This window comes from Pongo pygmaeus, chromosome 2 (genome assembly GCF_028885625.2).
Source record: "Pongo pygmaeus isolate AG05252 chromosome 2, NHGRI_mPonPyg2-v2.0_pri, whole genome shotgun sequence".
NCBI classification, from domain to species: Eukaryota; Metazoa; Chordata; class Mammalia; order Primates; family Hominidae; genus Pongo; species Pongo pygmaeus.
In genome coordinates, this window is record NC_085930.1 from 140,378,220 (window position 1) to 140,401,839 (window position 23,620).

The 23,620-nt window shown below is 40.4% G+C and overlaps 1 protein-coding gene across 2 annotated transcripts in view; it reads right to left on the minus strand.

Annotated features, from left to right (window-relative positions):
• Positions 1 to 23,620, minus strand: part of CPNE4 (copine 4) — a 500,036-nt gene that overhangs the window by 172,041 nt on the left and 304,375 nt on the right. The window contains exon 3 of one of the 2 annotated variants that reach the window (XM_054482339.2): positions 15,583 to 15,762. In XM_054482339.2, the coding sequence (XP_054338314.1) occupies positions 15,583 to 15,762 (180 nt within the window). Of the gene's footprint in view, positions 1 to 7,344; positions 7,629 to 15,582; positions 15,763 to 23,620 lie in introns of those variants that run through there. The other variant, XM_054482341.2, reaches the window with a different exon arrangement.

The following is a 23,620-nucleotide window of genomic DNA, read 5'->3' on the forward strand; positions in this document are numbered from 1 at the left end:
CCTCAGCCTCTGAATAAACCCTCTGATGGGACCAGCCCCCAAGGCCAAGGGGGAGCTGAGGGATGACACACTCTCCTCTGTGTCTTCTCTGCTCAGGCTGGGGCTGGCGAAGGCTCTGTGGGGGGACATTCAACTAGGACAGAGGCTGTATCCTTGTTTTTGGGGTGATAGAAGCTTCAAAAGAAAGGAAGTGAAAAGTTGGAGGTGTTAGGATGCAGGACAAAAGGCACCTTTGTGCACTGAAAGGGGCAGTGTAAGTTGCTACAGTTTTTCTTTGGTGATATTTGGCAGTTTATAGCAAGGACCTTAAAATGAATCCTCAAATATTACACTGTTACTAATTCATTCTAAAAAAATCAGTGTCTGAGGGCATAAAGATTTATATATGTGTGTGTATATATATATGTATATATACACATATAACATAATACTCATAAAAATGTTGTAATTCTAAAAAACTGGAAACAGCCTTAATGTCCATGGTAAGTGGACACATTACATGAATTCTGATATCAGGATGTTTAGTAGTTATCTCTTAATGGTAGGCTTTTTATTAGTTATCTCTCAATGGTGGTGATTTTATTTTTTCTATTTCTAAATAGTTTTTGCAATGAGCCTATATTATCTTTGCATACAGAAAAACAATAAAGCCATTTCCTACAAATAATGCAAAGGAGGGATGGAAAATTCTTGCTTGGCTTAAACTGATATCATGTGAGAGAATTTCTTGGGTGTCTGGAGGAAGAGCCTGGGATGCTGGTCCCACAGCCTCTAATAGAGCTGAAGGAGAGTCATAGCAGCAGGAGATCCCAGCAGTTGTCAGAGTGTAGTGTCTGGTGAACCTGGGGACCCGATCATTTAAACGCCCTATCCCTGTGGATCCATTGGTGATGCAGGCTTTGCAGATGTTGTTTCTCAGCAATCAGCCATTCTCTAAATCTTGTGTTAAAAGTGTTGGCAAAGAGGTTGTTGCAGACTGACCAAGGCATGGAACTCTTTAGTAGTTGAGGTGGGGATGTTATCTCAGAGCCAGAAGTCTGAGTTTAACTCATGCCTCCCTCATTAGAAAATCGTGTGCTCCTAAGCAAGTTACTTCAAGGTTCAAATGCTTAGCAGCAAAATGAAGAAATAATGACACTTGCCCTCAGGGGGGTTTGTGAGGATTAAATGAGATAATTGGTACGAAGCTTTCAGCATAGGGTCTGGCAGAATATAAGAACTCTTGCTCTTCCCTCTGCCTGGAACACTTTTCTGGATGTCTTTACATGGTTCATGCCCACACTTTTACACTTTATTCTGACTTCCTGACATTCCTACCTAAATTAGCACCCACTCCCTTCCTGCCACCCTCTATTTCTTATCCCATGTGTGCTTTCTTTCAGGAGATCATTATTATCTGTTATTGTATCATGTAGGAATAGGTAAGCTCCATGAGGCAGGGCTTTGCCTCCTTTGTTCACAGCTGAATCTGCAGTGCCTACAAGAGTGTCTGGCACATAGTAAGTTCCAATAAGTGGATAAAGAATCCATATATATTTATTTGAATAAGTGAATACGTGTATATTAGCTTTTGATTATTATTGAGAGCATTAGATAGATGCATTATTCATTGAATACATATCAGTTATTTTCAGATTATTGTTACCCTTAACTGCCATATAAACAATAGATCCATGTCAAGGGAAAGATGGGGTCTAACACATTTCTTAGAACTTTTGGTCCAAGAGTATTTTGGTGGAGTGTCCATTTGCAGATAGATGTTACAGGTCTGCCTGAACTGGGAAAAAGAGACTTGTTAGATATAGGAGCCAATTTATCAACTTGTGAGGAAGGACACTTTTATCCTCACTCTGTGGGCAGTTTTACAGTGACAGCATTTGGGAAGAATTGCTACTCTACCTTTTCAAATTTACACAGGCTTGTAGCAATTGAAAGTGGCATAGTAGGCAAGGTCGTATAATGAGAAGGCAGGTATTGAAATCAGAACAACTTAGGTTTGAAATTTCGCTCTGCAACTTACTGTCAGTGTACTCTTTGGTGAATTAGTTGAGCTCCCAGAGCCTAATTCATAATTTATCAAGCGGGGCCTCACATAACATAATATCTGAGATATAACAAGACCCCCTGAAAATCAGTTTCTTCCCTTCGATTGACAACCAAGGAGGAAGTCAGTGGGAAGATCTGGGGCATTCATAAAGGGACAAGAATCTTTTTCTCATTAAGTTTATAAAACAAAAGCTCAGAGCTAATGTAGCTTAAAGGTAAGGGAAAAGTAGTTTAGCACTCTGACTGAATCCAAATGTTAGGTGTTAAGCCCTTCCTTTGCCACTTCAGGAGGCATGTAATCTTGGCCTAGTGATGATAATAATGATGATGATAGTGTTGATAGCACCAAGCTCATGATTGCCTGGCATGTGATCAGCTCTTACTAAATACTAGCTATGAAAACGATTTATTATCATCAAGTAGTCGTAAAATATATTGTCCAAATTGGGACACTTTTGAAAGTGAGAGAGGACAGTGTTAATAATTAAGCTATGATAGTAAGTGTAAACCGGAGAGGCAGGGGCAAACTGAGTCATAGGTTACCCTATCATTCTCACAATACCTGATATGTAAAAGTGAATTCCCCCTTAAAGAGTATTTAAGCATTGTTCAGGAGCACCAGAGAGCAGTACAGAGATGCCTGCCCTGGTTGGCTAAACTCAGCACTGCTTTTGTCTTCTCAATTTTAAGCTTTTCTGATTCGGTCTTGCTGACTGGTGCCCTGTCAGCACATTTACTGTAATACCAGTTTTACTGGTTTGAATCTCAGTGGGGAGAGAGAAGTTTGGGGGATATGTTTTCCTTTGTTTCTGATAACTGGCTTGAAAATGTGTGCTGGCCTGAGCATCCTGATGAGCAGATGCTAAGGAAGAGTGAGGGAAGCACGAGTAATCAGCCCACCCCGGGCTTACCTGGAGATTAGGCCCAAGAGCATACACCTTTGCTGACCTGTGTTCACATGGGAAGGGCCCTCGACGGCTCATGTTCCATGCAAAACAAAGCTAATTAATTCATACCCGGCCTCATTTTGTCCGTGAATCTGAAACCAAGACTCGTGGGGATGCTTTTATAAACCAAGCAGTTATTGTTTTCCTCCTCCTCAACTTTATTAGGTTAATTTAAAGTAAAACTATTCTCTTTCCCAAATAAAGCTTGAAATGAGGAGTCTAGACTTTAGAGGAATCTCAGAACCTCATTTTCAGTTCCAGAGATGTTCCTTAACTTATTTGTTGTTCATGCCCCAAGCCCTCCTGGGTCTGTTCTGTAATCGAAAATAATATTTCAAAAGATCAGAATCAAATTAGCCCAGCCAACTCTCCTCCCTGTGGACAAAGGGGTGGGGACTAACATCTGCAAACTGATCTCTCAAAAACCTCACAGAAAGCACAGCTTCAGCAAATACCTCCCCCAAAAGGATTTCCTGTAAATTTCCCAAATTAGAATTCTTTACAAGTTTTAAAGTTTTTCCACATTTGTTTAAAAATCTACACAATGTTTACATGTCTTACTCCTCTACTTGAGTGTGAGTTCTTTGAAGTCAGCATGCGGGTTTTATTACGATGTTTTGCCTAACATTTATTGTAATATTTTTCTGATCATAGATGTGATATAGTTTCCTTTTAGAAATACAAAAGCACAGATGTAATTTCCTACATCATCTATAATCCCACAACCTAGATGTCATCACTGTTAACATTTAAAAATATATCCTCCCAGTCTCTTGGCCTGTAAAGAAATGGGTACTTTAATAGTTAGCACCATATTTTTAATCCCCTGTTGGGACAGGTTAGCTTTTTAATGGCTACATTTGATATTCAGAAACATTCATGATAACGAATAACTAAATTTCGTAAGCAGTCTAAACCAACAAATATTCCAGAAGTCTTCACGACTTCTAAAATAATTGTAGTAAACTTTATAAATAGTTCAAGAAATCTAGTTTTTAGTAAATAAAAGTAATTGGAAGAGAGTTGGTTTGGGGGTTAATATATTATTTCGTGAATTGGCTTTTTGGTTATTAGACTTCAACAAACTGGCCATTTGTCATACTATGAATTCAGTTTATGGTGTTGGAGTGTTTCATGCTTTAGGGCTAGGACAAGGACATGCATTTTTATTTAAAGCAGCCAGGATGCTGATAATCGAGAAGGTGCAGCATGGCAGCATTTGTAGGGGAAACACAGGGCTGAATGATGGGAAGAGTATGTGTAAATGCCATGGAGATAGCGATCTAAATTAGATTTACAGCCAGTACTTCTGAGCTGGTGGAAATGGGATTGGAATGAAAGCTGGTTGGAAACAACAAAAGTGGGAGCTATGGGAGAGGTCCTGAGAAACTGCCTTATGCCACCTGCCAACCCATGTGGCATAAGTGGCTCCCTGGATGAGTAGGTAGGCCCAGGGCACACTGATAGGGTGGTCTGGGGGCTGGGTGCCCTGCACCAGCCTGGCTTAAAGGATTAGGATCAGGACAAACACCTGTAGCTGTTTTTTTAGCGTTGATACACTAGTCCTTGCAAATTGTCATCCAGTTCCAAAGCTCTTGCCCTCCTTCTCTGCACCAATATTGAGCTTGTAGAAGTATCATACTACTGAATGTGAGTGTATATGGAAAAGGGCCTGTGTTAATTGTCACTAAATACATCTTTTTAAAACTATCTTTGAAATTAAATAGAGTTGTTTTCTGGGGGCTACCAGGTAGGTAGAAGGATACCATCTATGACTGAATGACATCTATGACTTTGCATGAGATAAATACTTCATGCTGAGATGAGATGAGATGAGAAAGGGTAGTGGAAGGGGGAGAGAGTGTCTTGAAAAGAAATGAGAATGTGGGGAGAGATGCTGAATTTCAAAAACAAGAAAAGGAAAGAGATGAATGAGAATCATTGACTATTAGAACTGGAAGGAACTTAGAGATGAATCAATGCAAAACCTTTGTTCTGCAGATGAAGTCACCAGATCACAGAGAGGTTAAGCAGACTGCCCAAGGCCATACAGAGAGGTGATGGCAGATCAAGACATAGGACTCATGACTCCAATCCAGGACACTAAAGGAGATTTCAAAGTATAAAAGGAGGACTCCAGAGAAAGCAGAGGGATGTTTCTAGGATCCAAAGTTATGATTCCTTGCCTGTTTAGAAGTTAGAAAAAAAGAGCAAGAATTAATTATATTCTCCCTGTAGAAATGGGGCCTTCTCACCCACAACCACCCTACTTAAATCCCAGCTGCCTATGAGCAGAACAAACAGCAGTAAAAAAAAAAACAGCACTACTTCCCAGGATTTCTTAGCTAGTCCATGGGAGCTGAGATGATGTGATTACTTATGACATCATTCATCACTCACGTGGCTTCTGCTTGCAGTAATTCTGCAAAGTAAGGGCAAGCTTTGCATGTGGGAAGCAGAAGGAGAATGACTTCCCTGCTGTAATGTGTAAATTTGACTTCCCGGGGTCATCAATTTTATACCATGAGGATATTAGATATTATGCAACAAAATGCTAACCTGTGGAATCTTGCTGTGGGCATTACATTGAGTTTGGATAGCACCCTCAGCATCATCATAACACCCAGTGTTCAGCAACCTGGCTCATCCCGACACTAAACCTAATACCCATTGATCAATAGCTTGTGGTCTGCCCACTCTTTCAGTGACCACTGTGGCTGACATAATCCTAACATTCACTTACGTCAGGAAGGAAACCAATGGATAATAGGTCTATTTAACTGCATTTAATGAATGGGAGAAAAAACTTTGGCACTCAAAATCTTTACCAAGAGCATAAACTGAAAGCTGTGTACATTGGCCTTTTTGTAGTGTAAACTTTATAAAGCAATTTTTTTCTGTTCACCAGATGTTTTCTTTGTCCTCTTCAATTTCTCCAGATAATTACCCAAAACACTGGTTCCTTTCTTGATTGAAACTAGTAATACAGTGTCCAAGACTCATTAGCATCCTCTTACATGAGACATTGGGGCAGGGCTTCTCAAAGTGTGATGTCTGGACCTGCAGAATAAGCATCACCTGGGAACTTAGAAAATGCAGACAATCGAATCTCTCCCTAGATCTTTTGAACCATAACTCTGGGGGTGAGGCCTAGCAATTTGTATTTTAGTATGCCTCCAGGTGATTCTGCCACATGCTCAAGTTTGAGAACCACTGCCCTGAGGGAAGATGGTATATAATCTCTCTCTCATGAATAAGGGTCAGAGGACTCTTGACAGCCTAGGATTTCTTCAAGGTGTCATGAATTTCCCAGCCCCACTTATGATAACAGAAAGCAGGAAGTTCTTGGCTTTGACAGGTGTCCTCTGAACTTCTGTAGGAGACATACACTGAAGAACAGCCACACAACAATGAAGAGAAGATGACTTCATACAGTCATAACTGTCCTCCAAGCCACTGAGAAGAGAAAATGTCTGCAAGAAAAGCAATGATGAAACCCAGTTGCAACCACTGAATTTTGACAAGGGTTTTTTCATCATGGTTGAAGGTGAAAGGAAGGCCAGAGCAATGCACCTTCTGGGTGCTGAGTTTGTAAGATTCTGGTTTTCGGAGGTTGACACATTGCCATTTTTTAAGAAGCCATATTATATTTAAAGTAAATTCAGTAGAGAAGCCCAGAGGGAAGATGATCAAGCCTATTTTTCTGCAAAAGGATTCCTAGTCTGTCTCTATCAGCTCTGCATAAGACAAATAAACTTAAGAAGAAACAAGACACCAAAAACTAGCCAGGTCAGCTCCAATTTGACTTTGCATTCATAGATGCTACTTGATCATTTATACTAGTTAGTGACAAGCTATTAGAATAGATGGAAAAAATCATAAAGGGCTTTGGAGCTAAAGAGATCGACAACTTGCTGTGTGACCTTGGATAACTTACCGAGCTTTACTCAGTCTCAGTTTCCTCAGCTGTAAAATGGTAATAATGGTAGTGCCTACCTCCCAGGGATGTTGTGCTGATTAAATGAAGTGCAGTATAGCAACAGCTTCACCCAGTGCCTACTAAATAAAAGTGCCTGGAGTTTAAAAATTTCTTTAATTATTTTTCTTATTTATGACTCAGTTCCACTGTCTTTGGTGGATGAAGTGGGAAAATATGAGGATGAATGAATGAGTTAATAAGCAGCGAAAGAGAAAATAAAGGCATCACATTAAAGAAGGTCAGCTTGCTGTTCTTGGCAGTGAAGGATCACATCTCTCTTTGGCGTACCCACTATTTGATGTAGCAGAAGAGGGGCTTAGCTCCTTGATTTCTTTTGGGCAACAGAAATCTAAGGAAGGTCTCAAAACTTACCCAGAAAGAGGCAGCTTCTGAGCACCCTATGTCCTCGTGATGCATCCCCCTCATCCATCTGTCAAGAATGGTCAATTCTGCCTTGAGTTTCGCTGAGGACCTGAGCCTTCTTTGCTTTATTTGGCATTTTTGCTCAGTGTGAAGTCACTTGCTGTGCTTATACTCAGCTTTATGACCAATGCCAGTTTCTAGCATGCTTAAGGCTGCTATTTTCCTTTCCTAAAGGCCAGGAGTCCTGCTGTTTCACAAGGCTGAGTGAGAATGTGGCAAACTCAGCCAGACAGACTGAGTACTACAGCAGCCTTCAGGAGGCGGACTCTGAATGTGTGAGTTCCTGTGTGGCTTTGGAGAAGTCACTTTATCTTTCCTTTAGGGCCTTAACTGTGGCAATCCCTGTCTTGCCATAGTTAAGGCCCAAATTAAAATAATTGCCCCAAATTATTTCAGAGACCTGATTTAAAACAATTTTTACTTAAAAAATAGTATCAGAAGAATAAATACACGTGTACGTGTGTGTACACACACAATATTTAAAATCCAACTAAGTAAAATACTTGACAAACCTGAGCAATGTAAGTTCAGTTTTACTATTAAACTTGCTCAGGACGTAGGTGCTCTCTGATAATGTTTTCACCCTTTATGTTTCCCCCTTTGTTCTGAAAACATGTTGGTCTCTACAAGCATTGCCTCTTCCCACTATTTCCTAGATTCTTGCCACAGTAATAACAGCTTCCCCATCCCGAGTGCTCCCTCCATGCCGGGGACTCTGTTAAACATTTTATGTGCATTATTCTACTTGATCCTTGCAATATTTCTTGAAGTCAGCACTATTATTATTTCCGTTTTTCAAATGAAGAAACTGAGGCTTAAGTGGCTGCAAGAATTTGCCTCTGGACTGCATAAATGTCTTCTTTTGAGATGTGTCTATTCATATCCTTCGCCCACTTTTTGATGGGGTTGTTTGTTTTTTTTCTTGTAAATTTGTTTGAGTTCATTGTAGATACTGGATATTAGCCCTTTGTCAGATGAGTAGGTTGTGAAAATTTTCTCTCATTTTGTAGGTTGCCTGTTCACTCTGATGGTAGTTTCTTTTGCTGTGCAGAAGCTCTATAGTTTAATTAGATCCCATTTGTCAATTTTGGCTTTTGTTGCCATTGCTTTTGGTGTTTTGGACATGAAGTCCTTGCCCATCATCACTAGCCATCAGAGAAATGCAAATCAAAACCACAATGAGATACCATCTCACACCAGTTAGAATGGCAATCATTAAAAAGTCAGGAAACAACAGGTGCTGGAGAGGATGTGGAGAAATAAGAACACTTTTACACTGTTGGTGGGACCATAAACTAGTTCAACCATTGTGGAAGTCAGTGTGGCGATTCCTCAGGGATCTAGAACTAGAAATACCATTTGACCCAGCCATCCCATTACTGGGTATATACCCAAAGGACTATAAATCATGCTGCTATAAAGACACATGCACACATATGTTTATTGCGGCACTATTCACAATAACAAAGACTTGGAACCAATCCAAATGTCCAACAATGATAGACTGGATTAAGAACATGTGGCACATATACACCATGGAATACTATGCAGCCATAAAAAATGACGAGTTCATGTCCTTTGTAGGGACATGGATGAAACTGGAAATCATCATTCTCAGTAAACTATCGCAAGGACAAAAAACCAAACACTGCATGTTCTCACTCATAGATGGGAATTGAACAATGAGAACACATGGACACAGGAAGGGGAACATCACACTCTGGAGACTGTTGTGGGGTGGGGGGGAGTGGGGAGGGATAACATTAGGAGATATACCTAATGCTAAATGGCGAGTTAATGGGTGCAGCACACCAGCATGGCTCATGTATACATATGTAACTAACCTGCACATTGTGCACATGTACCCTAAAACTTAAAGTATAATAATAATAATAATAAAAAAAAAAGAATTGGCCTCTGGACAAACAAGTTGAGAGCAGCTGAGCTGGGATTTGACCCCAGACCATCAGGCCCCACACCATGTACATGTGAGCACTAGGAAACAATGCCTCAGACTCTGACCCTGCCCTGCCTGGGGGTACCCAACATCTGCATCTAGCCATTCCTTGCCTATCTAGGCGGAACACAGGAAAAAGGACCTTCTTTTTACTCTGGCGTTTTAAAGAAGGAAAATGTTGATGTTTATTCTTTTTGCTTGATCATACTGGAAAGGAGCAATTTAGAGAAAAGAGCAAAACCCCCGTTCATGCCAAAGTGTCAAAACCTGTAAAACCACAAATGGTAAAAAGTTCTGCCTGTCCTTCACAAAGCTTTTAGTACAAATGCATTTGTCTGGCATATTACTCCATGTAAAAAACACTCAACAAAGGTTTTTTTTTTTTTTCCTTAAAGACAACATCAAGTTCATACTTTTATCTGAAAGATAGTGGAAAAAAAAGTCCTTATATGCCTTGATTTTTTAATTCTTTATTATTTGTTTATATGTGGCACGTTCAAAAAATTTCCTTTCAAAAGTAAAGATAAAACAGCCTCCTCAAAGAATCTCATCCACTCTAATATTAGCAGCTATCACCTATAGGGATTAAGCTCCCACATCTATATTGTCTATTCTTTATTCATGTCAGCTGCCAATTGTCACCCTCCTCTGAATTCTCCACAGACATCTGCATTTAACAGGCCAGCATCATGTTATATTCCTCACCCCCATCCTGGGCAAGATTGATTTCCCCTTAAAGACAGCCAAATTGCTCCCTCAGTTAGCTAAGCTGGACACCTGCAAACTCCTCCTCCCTCACCTCATCTCCAAGGCTTGTTGATTCTGCTCTTGGACAGGCTTTTTTCTGGCCCCCTCTTTTCAGTTTACATAACTACTGCCGCCCGCATTTCCTTCCTGTTATTGCACTAGTATCCTAATTGGTTTCCCTGCCATCCACCGTTTATGGGGAATGCCAAAGTGATCTTCCTTCCTTCCTTCCTTCCTCCCAACCTCCCTCTTTCTTTCCTCCCTCCCTTCTTTCTTTCCTTCTTTCTTTCCTTCTTTCTTTCTTTCTCTTTCTTTCTCTCTCTCTCTTTCTTTCTTTCTTTTGAGACAGAGTATTGCACTGTTGCCTGGGCTGGGCATGATCTCAGCTAACTGCAACCTCTGCCTCCCAGGTTCAAGCAATTCTCCTGCCTCAGCCTCCCAAGTAGCTGGGATTACAGGTGCCTGCCACCATGCCTAGCTAATATTTTGTATTTTTACTAGAGATGGGTTTCACTATGTTGTCCAGGCTGGTCTCAAACTCCTGAACTTGTGATCCACCAGCCTCAGCCTCTCAAAGTGCTGGGATTACAGGTGTGAGCCACTGCACCCGGCCAAAGTGATCTTTCTGATATACACATCCGATCTTGTCCTTTCCCCAATTAGGACCTCAGTGCATCAAGTCCAGGCTCTCCAAAGTTTAGAGAAAAACACTTAAAAGCTTCAGGACCAGGCTTTTTCTTTTCTGTCTGGCATCCTCTATCCTTTTCACATCCTCACTTGACCGCTCACCCATGCTAAGTCACTTAAGAGTTCTCTGCCACTCCCTTCATGCTGCTGTGTCTTTGCGTGTACCAGTCATTTTGTCCCAAGAGTCCTTATTTCTTTTCTCTGTTGGGGAATTCCTACTTTTCCTTAGGGATTCAGATCCAGAGAGACCTTTCTTGTGAGACTCCCCTGCTTCACTTTAGGTAGAAGTCTTTCCCCTACAGCCCTTGGATTCACATTTCTATTGTAGTGCTTCGTAATATGCATTTTGAGTATTTATTTACCAGTCTGTGTTTCTCAGATAATTATAAGCTTTTCTGAGGCAGGGCCTCTGTCTTCCTTTTTCATCTTTGTATCTCCAGCACCTAGCCAGATATACTTTGCATATCCAGGGTACTTGCTAAATGTTTGTTATGAAAGCTTGGCATGCAATTGCTATGTCATTAAAAGAAGAAATACATGAATGAATGAAACTTATACTGTTAAAAGAGTCATCATGTCTTTCCTTGAGCCAATCACTGTGGCCACACAAATGTAATATTCTGATTCATTTAAGCCAATTAGTGCCTACCCTAAAAGTTTGGGAAAGGCCAACCCCACCAATCACCTGGCTGACAAGATGAGAGGGTGGTTGCCAAAGAACATGCAAGATATCCAGAGAGGCCAGCATGTCACTTCAAAGTGGATCAGTACAGCTTGGGAAACATGGTTTAGAGATACACTGAACAAGTCACTTGCTGCTCATTTGCTTCACCTAGGCCATGATCTTGAAGGAGTTCTCAGAACAGATGGCCTCCTCTCATCCTTCCCTAGGTCATGACAGAAGCAAGCTCTGGATTAAGAATCAAAAGCTCCTGACTTCCAGTTTGGGCCCTGTCAAGACATTAAATCTTTCTGATCTTCAGTTTCCTCAGCTAAAAAATGTAGATAATGATTCCTGTCCTTCCCACGCTGTCAAGGGGGTCAAATGAAATGATCAGTATGTAAGTTCTTTCAAAAGTACCACAAACGTATCTTGAAAGGACTATTTGTAATCTCATTCTCAGTGCTCACTTCCGCACATCCCTTATTTTGAGAGATTAAGAAAATTAATCTAACACAACCCCCTAGTTTCCCTTTGTTCACCCCACTCCAGCCAGCCTGGCCTTCTTTTTAGTTCCTCATATGTGCTATCTCCATCATGATATTTTCAGTTCAAGGAATAAAAATTCCCATCTCAAACAGCTTCAATGACAGGACATTTTATTTTCCCATAATAAGGCTTCCATAGATAGAGTAGGCCCCAGGTAAAGAATGTCAGGCCCATCCCTCCACATCTTTTGGCTCTGACCTCCCCTAAGGGTCACTCTCATCCTCAGCCTTGCTGCAAGATGGCTGTAGTGGTTCCAGGAATCACAGGCAAAGAGGAACTGTTTCTTCATGTGTGTCTCTTGTTTTAGGCTAGGAAACCTTTCCAAGAAAAATCCACATGACTTACTGGACACACGCCTACCTCTAAACCAAACTCTTGCAAGTAGGGGATGAGATTCATGTGATTAGCTGATATCACTCAGGATTCACTCTTAAGCTAGGGATAGGGCTCTTTTCTATGTAGACACATGGTGTAAAATGATCAGAAAGTGATCAGGGTCAACAGCTAAAAGAGTGGGTGATTTGGTATTAAAAAGGTAATCCACAGATGCTGTCAGCTCCCAACTCATATTCCCGGGCCCTATGACTTGAGTGCCCATCACTGACTTTGACCACCAGCATCTGTATTTCTTTGCTTGCAAGCTCTTTGTGATATTTGGAGTTTGCTACCTGCACAGTAGGCCAGAAATGTTGGAGGACTGGAGGATTAATGTTCCCACCTTAGGAACAGGAATGGTTTTTTTTTTTTTTTTTTTTTTGAGACAGAGTCTCACTGTCACCCAGGCTGGAGTGCAGTGGCATGATCTTGGCTCAATGCAACCTCTGCCTCCCAGGTTCAAGTGATTCTCCTGCCTCAGCCTCCCGAGTAGCTGAGACTACAGGCATGCGCCACCACTCCCAGCTAATTTTTTGCATTTTTAGTAGAGATGGGGTTTCACCGTGTTAGCCAGGATGGTCTCCATCTCCTGACCTTGTGATCCGCCCGCTTGGGCTTCCCAAAGTGCTGGGATTACAGGCGTGAGCCACCGCGCCCGGCTAGGAATGGTTCTTAATGGCTGATGTGAGTATATATACACAAAGTGTATAAATGTCCCAGTTCCCTCATCCCCAGGATGAAATATCTGTAATGTTTGCTTTACACTGCTCTCAGGATTTCCCCAGCAGAGTTAAGCTCCAGTTACGTACGGTGGTATCTACTTGACCACTTTACCTTGTAGGCTTCTTATCCTGTCTCACTTTTCCTCTCCACTGTGGCGTTTCCTTCACCTCCTTTGACTTCCTACCTCAGATTTGGCTTCTTGGAAAAACCAAATGAAGATGCTCTGCACCATATGCCAAACTCCTTCCTGAATTCAGAGGCTTTGTGTATAATGTTCCCATCTGCTTAGAATGTGTTTCCTCTTTCTTCTCACCTGATACCCTCTCACTCTCCCTTCGAGTCAGTGTAAATGTCACTTCTCTTAGAAAGCCTTCTTTGATCCCTCTCTGCCTGATGCCAGTCTCCCAATGCTTGCTCTCTTATTCTGTACTTCTCTGTAACAAAGCTTATGATGATTGCCATTTAATTAATTGTTGTGTAATTATTTTCATTCCATCTTTATCCCCAACTAAACTGCTGCTTGAAGGCAAGGATTATGTTTTTGGCTCACCACAGTGTCACTGGCACCTAGCACAATGCCTGTCTTACTTTCAAGGTTAAGGACTTACTGGCTTTTGGAAAGATGAGTCTTGTGAGGGACTAAAGATTTAAGTTTGAGGGTCATTCAAATAGAAAAAATTATCAAAGCTTCGGACCAAAAAAAAAATATATATCTTTAGCCCACATGATTCCCACATGGATCTACCTTTATTTCTTGTGACAAAATATAAAATTTATGCATAGGAGGGACGCCCATTGTTTAAGGGAGAATCTTGGCATGGCTTACATATCTATAAAAGATGCCATTTTAATCATTTTTAAATAGAAACAGGATTTCATCTCAAATTCACAATGCATTTATTCATTTAATACCTACTTACTGGACATTGTACCTGGCAAGATCCTTTGAACTATCTGCCATCAACTCTTCAAAAGTCATCAGAGAACATATATTAATGGAGAATATTTCAGACTCTCTTTCTGTCTCCCCTCAACTGTATTTCAATATTGAGCTTTTGACTTTCATTAAAGGAATAAGAAAATTAATCACTATATTTGCTGAAAAAGGGTAACTGAGGACACTGTCTATTTTGTCTCTTAGTGCTCACTGGGAGAAATTTCTTTTAGTGATAAGTGGCATGAAGCAAGGTAAGTACAAACGAACAAGCAAATATATATGCTTGCCATCTCTTTGTCAGGTAGACTCTTCCTGACAAATCCTTAAAGCTGACCCTTACCTTGGCAGGAGGTGAACCCAGGTTTTGTGGGTCTTAAGACATATAATTTGGAATCGCTCTTTGAGAAAAAAAGTACAAAATAAAAATGTGACACAGAGCCATGGAAGGGGCCCACATGAGAGAGGGGATCTTATGTTAAAGCTTCACCAATTTCACAGTAAATCAGCATCTTGATTCAGTCAGGGAAAGTGGTCTCTTCCCGCCCCATACCCCTCCACGTTTGTTCTGACCCCTATGAGTTGCTTATATTGCTTTCTTACTTGAAAGGCCCCCCTCCTCTGTCTTCTGCAATCCCTAGACCATGTCTTTTCAGATTTTGGTCCCACAATGCCTTCTTTGACTCTACCCAGTAGAAAAAAGCTCTCTCTTCCTTGAAGGCCCATGACCTTGTATAGAGAGCCCAGGGTATTTTGTAATGAACTGCTCTATTTGAAGTGCATATTACTATGCCTTCTCCAGTAAGATTATCCACTGTCTGGGCACAGGGACTGTTTTTACTTTTAGACTCACTTACCGCATTTCTGGGTACAACAGAAAGGAAAGGAAAAAAGGAAAAGTATTATAGAAGCAAAATTATGAAGTATAGAGTCAGGAAGACCTAGTAGAGTCCTAACACTGCCACTTATTAGGTAGAGCCTTCATCAAATCACTTAACCTCTCTGAGTCTCAGTTTTCTCAGCGATAAAATGGATATAATACTGATATTTATTTCATATTATTGTTGGGAAAATTAAGAGCTTTTATTCATTCACTGAGTATCTATTTAGCCCCTGCCTTGGGCTATTTTTGGTACCAGAGATGTTGAGTAAATGTGAATGAGAAATACTTGCTGCATGGGGATTCTCACAGCTGAGTTGGAGATGGAAATTTATAATGGAACAGGATAAGGCTATAACAGACATGCGAATAGAGCATAGAGCCAGACACATAAGTGCTCAATAATAGTTGTTAAATAAATGAGTGACACCATGGGGGAATTCAGAAGAGGAAGTTCTGAATTTTTCAAAATAAGAAATTGTACAGACTCGCAGAATCATCTCTATGTAAACATAATGGATATGATACCACCTGGGAAATTGTAAAATGCTACATGTTAAAGAAAATACAATCAATAGGAAAAAGCAAGGATTAGATGAGGGAAGAGAGGGAAAGAGGGCAGGAAGAAAGGCCCTAGGATGGCAAGGAGGAGGAAGGGATGTCTGTTGACCCACCTGGCCAAGTGTGCACTCCATGCCACCAAGGAAGTCAGCCTCCTTCAGCCCATTGTGGTTGCTGCTGATGTCATGGACTTCGAACCGCAGGCGCTGAACCTCCTCAAAGTAAAAGTCCACAGTAAACAGTTTTGAGTACACTGGGTTTATGCAGGTGCGAATCACCTCAGTCCTGTCAACCTGCAAGGAGAGAGAAAGAGAAAACCTATCAGAGATTAGGATTATTTTTATTATTACCCTTCAAGCAAATTCATCTCAGGGCACTTCCCTTCTTCCCAACTATAAATGCTCCCCACGAAGTCATTGGGTGGGCAGTCCAAAGGTACAAAGTACAGGCAATACCTTCAGAGAATGAGACGAGTTTTAGGGAAGAAAATAATGTTAGACATGTAAATAACTTGAAGACTTAGAGCTCATTGTATGAGTTTGCATTATACAAAATTGTATCATTATATCATTATGTCATTTTGTTGATGGGAAAACTGAGGTCCAGGGAATTGAAATGAGTGGGTGAACATTATGAACAGTAAAAACTTTTGAGTACACTGGGTTTATGCAGGTGCATAAATGATTGATTGATGCATTTCATGATTGATTCAACCTTGTCCTGCCTAATGTGCCTGAGGTCACATCTAGGCTCTGGAGGAAAGAAATCTGTAATTGATTAGTGATGTCTGGTGGGCACAGTAATGGAGAAACTGCTATGTAGGTGTCTCATTTTAGCCAACTCTACTCTGAGTTTCCTAATCCATGATTTCCAGCATAATGAAGTAGAAAAACCATGAGAATAGATAAGACAATAACTGCCTTTGGCCTCGAGTATGCCCTTTATTAAGTGTATAATGTTCACCCATTCGTTTCAATTCCCTGGGCCTCAGTTTTCTCATCAACAAAATGAAAATTAGATTAGAGGTTGAAAAGTTCCTTTCTGCTCTAACATTCCATGAGCTATGATTTCCTTTGTCTTCTGTGATAATAGTTTTTCAGTTGTCCCCCTCTCTCAGATATTAATACCTCTCTGCCACTTTCTGCACTATTATGTGACATAGGAGGCTGATGTCTATGGATTGATTTTCCTGGCACCCTTGCCCTCTGGGTTCTGGTTGGAGTCAGCCAAATGGAGGACTTGGCAGGAGATCAGAGAATGGGAGAACAGAGAGGTGCAGGCATGCCTCTACACACACACATTCTGCTAGCAGACTTCCTTCTGCACAGGGAGCTTTTGCTGGGATTTCATAACATAGTGCCTCTCTCTTGTCCTTTCACATTGAGGGGTAGTAATGGCTTCCTGTTGTTGCTATCTCTGATGTCTCGGATGCCTCACTTTCTTTGTTGGCTCTTTTAACCTTGCCCATTCCCATGTACAGGGTTTAGTCCTTTAGGTTAAACTGTTTGGGTATGCCATCTGTTTTCTGCTGGGATCCTTATCACTAAGGTTTTTTTCCTACATACTGTCACAAGTAAAAATATACAAAACCATTTATATTTTGGGAAGCTTTTAAAGACTAAGTTATAGATAACCCAAGATTCTATAGCATCCCTGTACTGGAGATACCCATCCTTCCTATTTTACAAATCAACTGGAACCTCTATGTACTGTCAGCTTTCAAATAGAAACATGGTTTATTGGATGTTTTCTGACATTTGTTAGCACAAACTATGAAAAGCATTTATCTCACTTTCGAGTAAAGGAAAATAGTCTCTCAATAAAGGGAAAGCAGTTCTTAACCATATTATGCATGTCCATGTTGCCTAGCAAAGAAAATCTGATATTTGTTCTAGCCACCCCTGACATTCTTCAGTTCAGCGCTTTGTCTCCAGCCCTAGCCCTTCCTATGCAGGGATGTATATGAGAGAAAATTGTCCTTTAAGGAACACTACCTGCCATTATTGGTTGGACGGACAATCCAGGTTGCAAGGAGAAGAGTATCATTCCGATTATGTCCCCATCCAATAAATAGGCATACAGAAAACCAATCTCCAGCCCATTGCTGACTAGAATTTTACAAGTTACTGTTCTGACCAAAGGTTATCTGACTGTTCCAGCTTCCCAAGGAAGACCCAGCTTCTATTTGAGCTAAATTTTATATTCTTATATGATGTTCATTCAGAAGGTGATGGGACTGATTATGCCACTGGCCAATTGTGCAGGTACAAGAATTTACTATGTCAGCATAATTTTTCTGTTGTTCAGGGATAATAGTTTTGAATAATAGAAATTAGAGATCATAAACTGGTAGTCTGCAGGCATAAGCTGACTTGAAGGTACTTTATTTGTCCTACTCAAGGTATTTTTCCCTTCATTTTCCCACTTAATAAGGTAGCTGTTTTTATTACCCTTCCTTTAGAAAAACTTGGAATATCTGGCAACCTTGGGCCACATTTCTTCATGGCAACAATTGGAGACTGTCCCATTCAGACAAAGCATTTACTCTTTGCTTCTCACAGCAACTTCCAGGCCTTTCTCCTTCATTTAATTTCTCTTTCTGGCCCCTAGAGGCATTTTTGCAACATCTGGTCCAAATTCATGGAATAATGAGCCATATAAGAGATTTAATTATATTTGTATTGTATCTTTTGATGGAGGATTTGGAAATAACCCCAAGAAGTATGTTGTGGATGCATTTGACATCCTCAAGACACAGAAAGGGCACCTTCTCTCCTTGTTGTTGGAAGAGAGCGCTGAGTAGGTTTAGATGATAGAAGACAGGTGATGGAAACTCTAGTCTCCTTTAACTGCCCCAAAGGGCACAAATAAGTGATGTGCACCAATTCTGGTACTTTTCTTCTAACTTCTTGATTTTCCAGTGGCATTCCCTTATAGATATAAAGCTCATGTTGACATCAAGCCACACTCCTCACACACACTATACAAGGTAAGCTGCCAGCACTGAGTGACTTGGTTTTTTGAGTGAAATGACAAGATGGAAAGACATTAAGTGATAAACATTTGCATTAGCAAGACAGACGATTTCCAAGGATAATCAGAAAGCTACTAAGAATCCTGAATATAACTGCTCAGGAAAAGCAGGAAAATGACAATAAGGGAAGTGCTTGCAATAATAAACGCATATTTGAAAGATGTTTTAAAATATTCTGCATTTCCAGTTATTATGGAAGATGCATTATTTTTTCTGGTGGCTAAATCCAGGTTTCACATGAGCAACAGGGCCTAGGATTGTTCGTTTCTCACTGAGAAGCATCAGGGTCAAGGCAGTTGTTTCCAAAAGATCATTCACTTACTGGTGCTACCAGCTGCATCCTAATCAACTGGGTGGGAGGGGGGTGGCGGGGGAGCTTTCTTTAAAACTCAGATTCCTGTTCCCTAACCCCAGGTCATTCTGATTTAGTGAGTATAGGGTAGGACCCAGAAATCTCTAAAAAAGTGTTCTAGAGAATTCTGGTGTGGGAACATCAGTCCTAGGGGAAGTGAGGAGATGTAGGGTCTATCTCATGCTCTTGTGTGAGGTCAAGTTTTATTTTAATCTTGCTTACCCTCTGTTATCCAGTCTGCAAAAATGTGAATGCTGATCTTCTCTCTTCCCTAATCGTGATGACTGATAAATTCACGTTGCTTTATAGTTTACAGAACATGCTCACATCCATTTTTAAAATTTGATTCTTATGGCTATCATGTGATATAGATGTATACTATTTTACAAATTAGAAAAGTCAAGGTTAAATATCAGCACAAGGTATTGAATGTCAGAGTGGGCACTTGAACTCATGCCTTCTGACCGCCAAGTCTAGACTACTTTCCTCAATTCATGAGCATCCTTAGAAAGGAAAAAGGCAGCTAGATTATGGTGTGATGGTGAGATACTCAACCATTGAATATTGCTTCTCATGAGAAGCTTTTAAAAATATCTAAAACATGGCCGGGCACGGTGACTCAAGCCTGTAATCCCAGCACTTTTGGAGGTCGAGGCGGGTGGATCACAAGGTCAGGAGATCGAGACCATCCTGGCTAACACGGTGAAACCCCGTCTCTACTAAAAATACAAAAAACTAGCTGGGCGCAGTGGCAGGCGCCTGTAGTCCCAGCTGCTGGGGAGGCTGAGGCAGGAGAATGGCGTGAACCTGGAAGGCAGAGCTTGCAGTGAGCTGAGATCGCGCCACTGCATTCCAGCCTGGGCGACAAAGCAAGACTCCATCTCAAAAAAAAAAAAAAAAAAAAAATCTAAAACATTTTTCAGCCTAACAATAAAGTCAATAACAACTAACACTTTTGGAAGGCCTGCTATCATGGTGCTCATTAAAAAAAAAACAGCATTATTGAGGCATAATTGGCATACAATAAACCACATCTATTTAAAGTATATATCTATTTAAAGTATACAATTCAATATGTTTTGACACATATATACTTGTGAAAACATCACCACAATCAAGAGAGTAAGCATATCCATCACCCAAACTTTCTTCTTACCCCTATGTATCCTCATCCTCTCAACCTTCCCTCCTTCCATTCCCAAGAAACTACTGATCTGCTTTCTGAGACTATAGTCTACTTTGTATTCTTTATAATATTATATAAATGTATATCATACAATCTGTGGTCTTTTATTGTCTTTATTCTTTCACGGAATTATTTTGAGATTATTCATGTGGTCCTATCAGTGGTTTATCCTTTTATTGCCCCCAGTCAATTACAGATGGACATTTGAATTGTTTACAGTTTTTGGCTATTACATACAAAACTGCACGACATATTCATGTACAAGCCTTTGTATGGACATGTATTTCCTCTTCTTTTGGGTAAATATGTAGGAGTGAAAGAGATTTTTGCTTAACTTTTAAGTTCTAGTAGGTGTGGAGTGGTCTCTCATTGTGGTTTTAATTTTCATTTTCCTAAAACTAATGATGCTGAGGCTCTTTTCGTATGCTTACTTGCCACCTGTGTATCTTCTTTGATGAAGTACCTTTTCAAATCTTTTGACAAGCACTCTGTTTTCATTCTTATAACACTATGAGGTAGGTGCTGTTATTATCCTCTCTTATTGGGAGATAGAGAGACCTCCATAACTTTTCCAATTTTACACAACTTGTAGGTAGCAGAGGTGGGATGTGAACCTATGTAGTTAAGCTCCAGAACCTGTGTGTTTAACCTCTATGCTATATAGTTATGCAAATTTGAAGCATTTTTTCATAAACACTGTTGCTCAAAGTAATGCATCAGCCAGACAAGAAACATAAAATGTGGAACTGATAGGGAAAGTCAATGATTGAGGCTGCAGTTGTGTCTCTGGAGATCTGATTTATCCACTGAACATATTTGAGATACAGTGGGGGCCCTGAACACTGCCCATAGAAATTGGATTGTGTGGCTGGGCGCAGTGGCTCACACCTATAATCCCAGCACTTTGGGAGGCCGAGGCGGGCGGATCACGAGGTCAGGAGATGGAGACCACCCTGGCTGACACGGTGAAACCCCGTCTCTACTTACAAAAAAAAAAAAAAAAAAAAAAAAAAAAATTAGCCCGTCGTGGTGGCAGGCGCCTGTAGTCCCAGCTACTCGGGAGGCTGAGGCAGTAGAATGGCGTGAACCCGGGAGGTGGAGCTTGCAGTGAGCAGAGATCACGCCACTGCACTCCAGCCTGGGCAACAGAGCGAGACTCCGTCTCAAAAAAAAAAAAAAAACTGGATTGTGCGTGGGACAATGTGTCATCAACAAACAATTCAAGACTATTTGTACAATGGCCATCTATTCTCTGGGACTTCCAAGGGCTGGAACTGCCACAGGCAAAGTTGCGGGAGAGGTGAGAGCTAAATTGTGTGACGCTATCAGTGGGGAGGAGGTGAAGGAAAAAGCCAAAATTATTGTCAGTCACTGAATGCTCTAAGGTTTCCTGGAGAAATTCAGGCCCTTAACATTCCATGGGTAATAGGTCTTGGTGAAGAATGACATCATAGGCCAGAGAGAGACAAGAGGCCCTCAGGGCAGGCTTATAATTAGGTATTCCTTCAAACTGATATTCTTTAAATATTTTGTCAATATTTATTTAGTGAAGGTAGGGAGAAACTAATTTTCTCTGAATAAAGAATGGCTTTATGTTTAAAAATAAAGGATTTATTACAGGCAATTTTTCAAACCATATAACTTCCAAGGAGACATATTAAACCACACAAAAGTTAGATAATAAAATGAATCACCAAGCCACCAGAAATAGCATTATTCAATTTCAGGATTTCAGCTACTTGTGACTGCTGATTTTAAGTGACTGGCCTCAGAGTCAGTGGCTTGCCCTGTAGCTGCAACAAACAAGTTGCAGATCTCAAAATCACTCAACAGAGAGAGATAGGTTGGTGCTGATGAGACACGGTTTTAATTTTCAATTTAAATGGATTTTCTACTTTGTTAGGATTAAAACTCCTTAACAGTTTGCTGGTTGTGTAAAAAGTCTCATGTGGAAACTTGAATTGACTTGTGCCATTTCTGTGTGATATGTCTACATACTGAGGTTGCATCATTTCTGGCTGTCTGGCTGATCTGCCACATGGACCAGGGGTTCCTGCTCACTAGTTCCTAGGACTAAAAAAATGCCTGAGTCTTTGACAGCCTTTGTTTCTCCTTAACAACTTGGGTGGAAGCTGCCTCCTGCCTAGTAAATTATTAAATTCCTTCTTGAAATGGATGGCAAATTAGGTGTTGACCGACAGTGATGGTAACTTTTCTGCTCAGGCAGAAGGCACTTACATGTTATCTTCTTCAAGCCTTACCCTCATCAAGGGTACTTTTAAACATACTTTTATTTCATTTAAAACATACTTTTTATTCATACTTTTATTTCACAGTTTGATATATTTGAAATTGGTATGCGTGTTTTAATTAATTATATGCCATTGTTTAATTGGACTATCTTTGAAATTGGAGTGCATGTTATAATTAATGATATACCATTGTTTAATTGGAATATCTTTGAAATTGGGATGCATATTATAATTGATACGTCATAGTATAATTGGAAACAATTTTTTTCTTTCCTAGGGATACATAAAAATAATGGTTCATTTTAACACTGATTTATCATTTTACAAATGATCCTATTAAATATATCATTCTAACTTTGCAAATGATAAAATAAAACTGTGCATCAGAAAAGTAGTGGCAAAGGTAAGACTCAAATCCAGTCTTTCTCACTCTAGAATATATGCTCTTTTTATTATACTATATCATTTGTTACAGGTTAAGTTTTATCCCTCAAAATTCATATACCAGTATCTTAGAATGTGACTTCATATGGAAATAGGATTGTGGCAGAAGTAATTAACTTAGGATAAGGTCATACTGGAGTATGGTGGGCTCCTGATTTGATATGACTAATGTCCTTATAAAAATGGGAAATTTTTGACACAGACGTGAACACAGGGAGAATGCCATGTGAACACAAAGGAAGAGAGCAGAGTGATGCAATCTCTTATTCCTCATCACAAGCCAAGAAATGCCAAAGATTTCCAGCAAAACTACCAAAAGCCAGGAGAGGGGCATTACGCAATTTCTTCCTAGTAACCCCAGACAGAACCAGTTCTGCTGACATCCTGATATCTTGATCTTGGACTTCTAGCCTCCAGAACTGTGAAGGAATAAATTTCTGTTGTTTAAGCCACCCAGTTTGTGGTACTTTGCTATGGCAACCCTAGTAAACAAATACACCATTCTACTTCTCTTAAGAAACATCCAGACTGGCAGCACTACTTAATGGATATATCTCCAAAAAAGCACTCTTCACCCATCAAGCAGTAAAACCTTCAAACACTCTAGATTAAACTGAATGAGTGATCCAGCACGACAAGTGTCTTTCTCCCACTTTCAATCCATTGAACGCTGCCTTCATCCTCCTGCCATGCACTTAACCTGGTTCTCAAGTAACAGGGCCTCTGGCACACTGGGTTCTGTTTATGGATCCCCTGGGATGAACATGCTGGAGAACCTAGAGCTAGACATTCGTTTCACCAGTAGACATAGCCTGGTACTTATGCTATTCAAAGCAGAGAGCAGGGTTGCATCCTTGCTCAGGAATGTGGCTCAGAAGTAAAT